Below are 9,720 nucleotides of genomic sequence, written 5' to 3'. Positions count from 1 at the left end.
TTTTCTGTTGTGATATATATGTGTACGATTGAATTTAGAAAGTCAGAGTCACATATGCGGACAAGATGCAGCCTTTCATTTTTATTAATTCTTTTTTTTTATCCTATTAATATTACTAGGAAAAATATACTAATAACTCTTGAATACTTGTAACGTCGACTTTTCAATGATCAATAAATTTGCAACTTCTGGTCCAAATCACGGATGTGTAAATTAATTTAAATATTTTATAAAAAAATATTAAGATCAACACAAGTGTAAAAAATGTAGGCATTATCGATACATGCTTTGACTTAATGAATAGTACTTTATTAACCAAAGTGATTTTCTTAAAGCCCAACAACTTATATTCGGCCCAGTTACAGCATAATGTTGTCAACAATAGTAAAATCCATCACATTAAAATCGTATTAACCAAAGTGATTTACTTACAATTGTTATATTGGTGTAGAAATTCAACACAATAACAAATAAAATCCAGATAAATCTCTCATCTTCCTCAAATCCCCAGTTTCAAATTAGATCTCATTGTCATGTCACTGTCGAGACGATTTACTTTGTACCTCGCATGAAAAGATGAATCGAAACCATCCTTTACCGCGCATGGATTCAAACCCAGATCAATAGAGCCATATGTCATCCCATTTTGCAAGAAAGTAAAATCGATTAAGAAATCAAACAATGCTCGGTGCATCCCCGTCCCAGTTGCATACAGCACTAGGCCACCGCGTCCTGATGCAATCGACTAGAGGTGCGTGCTGAGCAGGTTGAGGACAAGATACTTGAGTCGCATTTGAATCATTTGTACCTGAGGTAGATACCACGGGCAGACTAACTGTCATTTCCTCAGATGTCCATCTCGGTGGAACAGTTACTCTCACCTTCGTTAATCTAGGTCTTTGTATCGGGATTTCGTTTCCAGACGATGTCTGGCTGCCACTTACACTCAATTTTGCAATCCCGTTAAAATGGTAAAGATGAAAACCCTCCTTTCCCATCGGTCCAGTTGGGTCCTTCAGGCCACCTAAACTCTGGTCCAAATCAAGTAGAGCCTGCCACAACTCATTCCATACGATGAAATCTGTACTGCAAAGCTGATCGACCTTCTCACGTGCAAGGTTAATCCTCAATTCCTTGATAATTTGATGAAATGCTTCAACACTTATGAAGCCGCCACCACCACTTTGGTCATGAGCATCAAATGCTTTACGAATCTGTGATTCTCTATTCTCAAGTTCATTCTCCTCTTGGACTTTGGTGTCGAGAGCAAATAAGACTGTATAGTGAGACTCACTTCCGACTACCCATATTGGCCAGTTTGGGCATTTAAGATACTGGCCAACCTTACAATAGTTGAGGGACTCCAACAGAGTGAGGAATCCAACTTGTACTGTCGTTGAGATGCCTTTCACGGACATGCCATCCCCCAAGTCAATCTTCCCATCAAACACATTAGCAACAGCATTCCCAGAGAGCAATAAGTTCACAATTTCCTATTCCCATGTTAAGAGGTCAGATGGTACAAAGACTGCAGAGATTTGCAAAAACCACAATCATTAAGCACAAAGGCAAATTGTATTGATCCATTAATACCTGTGATGCATGCCCAAAAGGAGCAGTCACTAATGGTTGAGACGGGTCATCCCTGTCCTCTTGAACAGTGTTCTAAAGAAAAATAACAAGAATTGCATTAATTAAAACGTAAATAAATCAAAAACAGATATTTAACTGATACTGCAAGGATACATGATATGCATTTCAAATTATTGTCTAAGGTTAGCATAAAAGATCCTTCAGATTTTAGTTTCTTTTGTATAGCCACATGACATTCATTTGCATTATATGGCTACCTAATTCATCAAAATTCCCTACCATCGCTAAAATAAAAAGGTCATAAGCTGGATTGGCGAAATGCATTACAATGTCAACCTAATTTATCAAAATAAAATGCTTTTGGTTAGATATCTGCATTCTTGAGATGGAGAGACACAGCCTGGGTTAGCGTATTGAGACTACAAAATCTATCTGGATTATTTCACCAGAAGTAATCAATTACTATTTAGTTTTGCAGGTAAGATACAGTTACAGCATCAAGAGTCACAACAAACAGCATTACAAACAAAGTATCAAAATTACCTAACAAATCCTTTTACGAAAAAGCGACAAGGTTTTTGTCTTTTGGCGACATAATTAAAATCAATATTACCTAGATATGTGCCATTTCAGTTCCAAAGTTAAGAGTCAAATCTATCACTAGATGTTTTTAATGAGCCAAGCTATGGTCCTTTGTACTTGATATATTAGGAAGAATGTAAATCAGAAATTGTTGATGTGGCAGAGTAGTATACCAGTCCTCGAGATAATAATGCAGATATTAAGAAGAGCAATGCTCCAAAGCGACTTCGAAAAACAGGAAGCAGAGCTTCAAGAACTTGAATTGCTGTTGATCGAGAAGTGCAGGTATCGATCCGCAGAACTTTCTGTAAGTGAGACCCCGATTCAACAGAAATACCTCCAAGTAACTTTGCAATGACCTAAGTAACAGGGGTCGTACATATTAATAAGAGAATCAAGAGCTATAAGCAATCTAATCAGAAGAACCCAATTACGCAAACAGGAGGGAGGCCCTATTGGAATGTTGCATAAAGCCATGAACTAAGGAATATTGAACAAGACTCACCTCGTCCTCTGAGCCCTGTGCAGCACCTGCAGTTTCATCAGGAAGAACATTCAAAGATGCTATCACTGCTGCTTTATTGCTTCCGCATAGAAAGAGTATTTCGCTCATACTCCTCACCAAGGCTCTGTTAAGAAGAAGCAGAATTTACTAAGTAACTAACGAAGAAACTAGAGAACAATAATTCTCATTCTTTTCATGCATAATTTTAAGTTCTATAGATATTTATGAGCTTTCAGGAAAAGCTAAACAACAGCTTTAAAGGAAAGATTGAGCAATTTGAGACCTTGACTTTCTTTCCTCTGAAAGTGATGAGAAAATATCAGCTGAAACAGGCACATTTTTCGACTCCCTTCTAATAGCCAAGTTCGAGAAATCATTTGGCACAGCATTACTGGTTTCCTCTGGAGAAAATAAAAGATATTTGAGCACAAAACCCTGCATCGCCAAGAGTTCAAGTTTTTAGCAGAAAATCACGACAATGAATAAAACTATAAAAGTTATACACTGAGAGTGAAGGTGGAAAATGGATTTTTTTTTCAATTCTCTAGTGCAAATAACACAAAAATAGAAGATGAGAGAACCAAAGCTACCTAATCAGAAACAATAATCTCAACCCAAAAAGATCAAAACATTGCTGCATGATTTCAACCTAACATAACCAAAACTAAAGAACACTTGGAAATGATACCTCTGTAATACTATCCTTTCCCCTTGTACTTCAACATCCTATGTCTATAATTCAATCAGAAGTCCTCCATCAAATTCCTTGGCTACACACCATTCCTCTTAACATTAGAGATATTCCTTTTTATCCTCCTCTATACTTATGTATCCAATGAGGAATCTACCCCTAGATATTTTACTAGGACATTAGGAATGCATGAAAATAATATTTGTAAATGTGATTGCCATGAGAGGTGAGACGAGTAGTAAAATTATTACTTGTATAGCTGCTAAGACGCCACAGGGCCCACCTTCATGCTGTACTAGCCCCATAGATGTCTCAGGATCTGAACTAAACCTGCAAGGAGTCGATTTCCACCGTGTCAGTAAAGAACACCAGCACAAGTTCATGGGCGACCAATAGTAATTCCCACAACGAGAACAATAATTCTTTTTGTAAAATATATATTCCGCAATTCATGTAATTAATTAAAAATGACTCATATAAATTCATAACTGGTCACTCATAGAACAATAAAACACACACTCACAGGTAACAATGTGGAGAAGGCGGACTCCACAGATTACTCCAATCAATTACTAACCAATAGCAACTTGCATTCAATCCTGAGCCCACTCACAGCACTTAACTTTTAAGCTTATCACACTCTTAATTCGCTTATTAGAACTAAACATTATATGAATTGCTCATATATGAATTCAGTCAGTGAAACTTCAAATCATAACCAAATCTTACCTAATTCCCTGATTGCACCATTGCGTAAGCACGTCTTTACTAACTCCTCCCCCAAAAATCATCGAGAAAAGCTGGTTCGCCTCCGCCAACGGTAACTCCACCCCTGAATCTCCATCTTTGGCCTCACCTTCATCCAGGCTCATTCCTTTCCCTTTATCCTCCTCATCCGGACCCACAATATCCACATCCTCCACAACTTCCACGCTCGAGGAGGCCACCATCCGCTTCTCAGCAGCAGCAGCCATAAATTCCCGTTGCCTCCGCCTAGTCTTCGCCTCCACAGACTCCTCCGCCGAATCATCAACGCCGGACTCCTCCTTCGACTTGCTCCGCTTCGGCTCCGGCGACTCGTGCTGCTGCATGCTTAGCCGCAGTGCCATCTGCAAATCCTCATCTTCCTGATCCGCAATCGACATTGATCAAGCCGGAAACCAGCACAATTTGTAAATTTGGGAATCAAGGGTTTTACAAATTTCCGACCCCTGATCGAAAATTTAGGGCTCTGATTGCAATAATTATATGTAAATGTAAATGAATTCAAGTGGAAAAATCATAGGCATGGAGAAACTGAATTGCAGTTTGTGCGTAGATATCTGGTTTCAATTGCAACGCAACGAATTCAACGAGAAAACAAGACAGAGACACTGTGTGGGGTTTTGAGTCTAAAAATATTTTCCGGTTAAATGCGGCGACGTTTTGCGTGCGTGAGCTTTTCGGAAATTACAGCTCTATCCTTTTGACAAAATTAAATTGAATTAAATTCGTTATTTAAAACACTTTATTCTGAAAGTCCGTACAAAATGCAAATGAATATTTCTAACGGAATATGGTGGGCTTGGCACATTATTAATGTGAATTTTGTGGAAAATATAAACTAATATATTTATACTATTTATAAATTTATTAAAATTTTATATATTTACGAATCAGGCAACTAATTCTCAATGGGGAAATGAGAGATCAAAGAATTATCTCCCTTCAAATCTACCTTATCCTTTCTTTCTATTATAAAAGATTTAACCATTTCTTATTACTTATTTTATTTGAATAAAGATAATACTATCATGATAACATTAATCTTTGCGGAAGAGGAAAAGAGAATGACAATTAAAAATCAGTAAATCATTTATTATAGATAAGAAAAGAAATGGCTGGAGGGATATATTTATAAGGAGAAAATACTTTTTTACTTATGACTAAAAGCGAATGCAAGTTGGTGTATCGAGCGAAGTTACCCGTTCAAAAATTAACGAATTCGATTCAGAATCAAGTTTTTTTTGTCCCGGAAAAAAAAATGAAACTGGAATTTTCCTGGAAAAAAAAATGATGGTTCCAGTTCAATACTATCAATTAAGGGACAGTCTTATGGTATTTCTTCGATGGTTCTTGATTTTAGGTCAAAATTAGTGGTTAATAAATTGTTATGATTTTAAAAAATTGAATATGATATCGGACTAACAGAGCTAATATGTCGATCGATTAGAACAGCCAATCCAGTTCTTAACCAAATAGTCATTTCTAGTTTAACCATAAATCACTATATTTACCATCATTATCTATACATTACATATCTAGAAGAGATTGGTGTGAACCATGTGTCTGAGTTGGGCTTCGCTGGCTCAAACTCATTGATTGGGCCTGAATAGTTTGTGGCCCAAGTACTTCCTATTAGGATCAACTGCAAAAGTTATCTCTGCCCACATTTAAGTGAAATAAATTCTCCAGTAATTGTACTTTTTACCATGATGGCGAATCTTTTTTTTTTCTTCTATAAATTCGTCTTATGAATTTGCTTATCCTCATTTTTCTCCTATCACATCATCAATTAATTAGAAATAACGACGTTAGTGGAGACTTGACGGAATGTATTATTTTGGAATACTTAGTAAATTTTTTGTAATAATATGTACACTTAATATTTTTTTGTACTAAATTGAAACAAAGGTAAAACATTTTGTATAAAATATGTAATTACCCCTTCTATAAATCTGCCATATAAATCTCCCATATAAATCCACCTATCTCATTTTACACATCATCGTTATTTTCATAGTATTTTTTAAATATTTTTTATATTATCAAATAAAATAAAATCCATTATAACTTAAATTTAATAACACAATATGAAAACCTTCGTGATATTCAAATGCTGAAAAAAATACAACTAAAAACAAACTAAAAATGGTACAATTTTTTTTTAAAAAAAAGTTCGGCGGGGATGCAATATGTGCCTATTGCAATCGGCGCGGAGTATAAATAGGGCGTGAGGGAGGGTTTTTCGATCAGCAGTTGCTCTGCAACAGAGGATGATAAAACCGTCGATCGATCGGTGGTTTTTATTTCCCGATCGGTGATTTTTACGTCCTCAATTGCAAATGGCCTGAAGGGGAATGGGAAAAATATACACTCTATATACGAAAGCGAAAAATAAAGGCAGAAGATATCAAAATATTGTTATGTTGTAGAGGCTTTACTAGTGCTTATATATTATGTTAAAATATCCAAAATAAACAAAAGAGTAAATACAACAGAAAAGCCACATATTAGTCGGCTCAAAAAAGTAAACAAATTAGGCTAATAATTGCATCGCCAAGGTCAACTTGTTAGGATCAATCTTAATTTGGGCTGCTAATAATAAAAAAACAAATTAATCAAAGTTAATTACGGGAAGGACTTTAATAGTAAGAAGTTCCAAAATGAAATACTACAAGTTTGATGAGTTGGACGGATAATGTATAATATTAGCAGATTAAGTATTGACAGTGTATATATTTAATTGAAATTTAAAGTTACATAGTAATGACTCACAATATATTTTGAAGTCAATGCATTGTAATAGACAGATTAATTATTAACAGTGTATTTGATTGAAATTTGGAGTTACATAGCATGATAGCAATGACTCACTATACTTTTGAAGTCATTGCATGAGATGATCACTAATATTAATATTTTGAAGTCATTGTACTATATAGAAATCTATGTATCATAATCGAACATATGAGTCATTATATTAAGATGTGTATATTTTGAAATAAAGTGGTGATTAATTTTTGTGATTTATGTGGCACATTGAATTATGCACATAAATCATGATATGAAACTATGCTTTCGCAATAGTAAATGATATTTTTCTTAAATGCAAATAATACTTCGTAAGGAGTATGATTATTTTCATAAAATTGGATAATAGTTTAAATTATACTCCCTTCATTCCGCTATAGTTGAACCATTTTGTCATTTTGGTACATTCCATTTCCATAATACTAGAGCCATTTTTTTTTCTAGCAAAAGTTAATACATTTCTTCTATTTTACTTTACTCTCTCTTAGTTTACTTTCTCTTTATCTCTCTATCTTTTTTCATTTTCTACTTTGTTCTTCCTTTACTCTTTTTATAAAAAAAATGCTCAAGTTGAAGGTGCAGCGAGCAAAGTCGTTAACAAACCAACGAACAAGCAACAACGACATACAGAAAAAAGAAACTATGTAAAATCCCCCACCTATTATTAAGCACATATTTGGTATGATAAATAACTTATTTAGGGATAGAATTCTATAAAAATAAATGACGTTTTTAATCTCATTGCCTACACAACTTTTCGGTTGAGTCTAATAAAATCTGATTATTTGCATTTTACAGCTCATTGCCTACACAACTTTTCGGTTGTGTCTATCTTGTAAATTTTATTCCTTATAACACATATCATGATAATACGTGTAGTTCACATCCATTCATATTGAAATTGTGGGATGCTGCAAAAGAAAAATAATTAGATTGGACCATGAATAAAACATAACATCAAAATCTTGACCATCTCCAAATTGCTAGCCTACAATCCCCATTAGATTGAAATAATTGAGGCAAATGTATTAGAAAGTAACTTATCCCTACATATTTTTTACGTCAAATACATTAGATTGTACTCCATCCGTCTACAAAAATAAATAAATTTTATCATTTTAGGTTGTCCACCAAAATTAAAATAACTAAAAAGAATGAAAATTTTTAGACCAATAGTAACCATATACATAATTCTAATGTGAACCCCCACAATCCACTAACGTGTACTTTCACCACATTTTTACTCTCTCTTATTTTACCAATTATACATTAAAACTTGTGTTATTTACAACTTTGTCTATTTTTTGTGAACGGATGGAGTAACAATATTAGGTGGGGATCGAGGGTCGATTGAGCCTATGTTATCAGCTCACGGAGTATATGTCACGACTATGCTTCAACTTGGAATTGTGTTCACTTTCGTTTTTCGTCAGCTATCCATTAATATTGACAACCGCCGCACACATCCATCCACTCCACCGATTCATTTTTCGTCAATCATCCATTAAAATTAACACACACCACATCCACTCTACCTATCGACGTTGGCTGCAATGTTGTTGGCTATGCGCTAAACCCCGCTAGTTATGTTCAACGAAATCAATATGTAATTCCTCTATCCTATTAAAATATCATACTTTCCATTTTAGTTCGTTTCATCCAAGAATCTTCATTATTTTAGAAAAAAATTTTCCTTTTATACAGCACATACCATGTACCTTCCCACACTAGATTGCGAGAAATTTCAGAATTTGGGTCTCAATACGCCGACCTTTCGAAATGAGGGATTAATTACGCTAACCTTTCGAAAAATGGGTCCTAGGCATGCGAATTTTTCGGAATAAGGGTTTTTCACCTTTTTATATTTATTCTCTTCATTTTTTTTATTATTTCCCTTCCAATAATTATAAATTGTCTAAAGTCTAAACTATCCTTTAACCCAATTTCTCAAAAATTTCATTCTACTCCCTCCAAATGTCCTAAATATCAATATGCTCTCTCATATTCTCACACAACAAATTATTTTCGCTTTTGAAGTTATGAAAAATGCTTCACGATTAGGAATTTAGTGATTATTAAATTTGATACTATAATTATATTTAACCTCATTTTCGTATTAGTTAATCCATAAAAAAATATATGTAGATTATCATCCACTACTACTTCCACAAAAGCAACAACTAAAATACTAATTTTCCACAAAATCATAGATTATCAACAAAATACTTCCACAGAAGCATACTTCCAGAATACTTTCACAATACTAATTTAGTCCATTACAGTTCGTCCACTCTAACAAAAATTGCATTACTTCTTTAATTCTAATGAGCAATTGCTTTTTGTAATAATTTAATGGTGGAAGCGGCGAAGAGTGGAAGCGGAGATGGCGAAGGGTGGAGGCAGAGACGGTGAAGAGGCGGCGGCGAAGTGGAGGGTGGAGGCGGAGGCGGAGGCGCGTAAATGTGAGAATTTGAGAGAGAAGATTGAATTTTAGAATGGAGGGCAGATTTTTTGGAGGGAGTAGAATGAAATTTTGGAGAAATTGGGTTAAAGGATAGTTTAGACAATTTATAATTATTGGAAGAGAAATAATAAGAAAAATGAAGAGAATAAATATAAAAAGGTGAAAAACCCTTATTCCGAAAAATTCACATGCCTCGGACCCATATTTCGAAAGGTCAACATAATTAATCCCTCATTTCGAAAGGTCAGCGTATTGAGACCCAAATTCTGAAATTTCTCCTAGATTGCTAACACGGCTGCCGTCATCCACCAC

The 9,720-nt window shown here is 34.8% G+C and overlaps 1 protein-coding gene across 1 annotated transcript; it reads right to left on the bottom strand.

The window, feature by feature from the left end:
* Positions 1–372: 372 nt before the first annotated feature.
* LOC121782447 (ubiquitin carboxyl-terminal hydrolase MINDY-3-like) lies at positions 373–4,790 on the bottom strand. Its single transcript, XM_042180299.1, has 7 exons — positions 4,101–4,790; positions 3,623–3,701; positions 2,964–3,115; positions 2,681–2,804; positions 2,349–2,534; positions 1,594–1,665; positions 373–1,493 (listed from the first exon to the last, which is right to left on the bottom strand). The coding sequence occupies exons 1-7, from the start codon at positions 4,514–4,516 to the stop codon at positions 675–677; spliced, it is 1,848 nt and encodes a 615-aa protein (XP_042036233.1). The 5' UTR covers positions 4,517–4,790; the 3' UTR covers positions 373–674.
* Positions 4,791–9,720: the final 4,930 nt, after the last annotated feature.

This window comes from Salvia splendens, chromosome 20 (genome assembly GCF_004379255.2).
Source record: "Salvia splendens isolate huo1 chromosome 20, SspV2, whole genome shotgun sequence".
Lineage (NCBI taxonomy): Eukaryota > Viridiplantae > Streptophyta > Magnoliopsida > Lamiales > Lamiaceae > Salvia > Salvia splendens.
Note: the sequence above shows the minus strand (reverse complement) of the source record. Positions and strands in the feature narration are given on the sequence as shown.

Excerpts from the sequence above, each read along its gene's own strand:
- LOC121782447 (XM_042180299.1), bottom strand. The coding sequence starts at position 4,516 with ATGTCGATTGCGGATCAGGAAGATGAGGATTTGCAGATGGCACTGCGG. Across the intron at positions 2,535-2,680 it reads CACAGGGCTCAGAGGACGAG|GTCATTGCAAAGTTACTTGG; the intron begins GTGAGTCTTGTT and ends CCTGTTACTTAG. Across the intron at positions 1,494-1,593 it reads CTTTTGGGCATGCATCACAG|GAAATTGTGAACTTATTGCT; the intron begins GTATTAATGGAT and ends ACATGGGAATAG.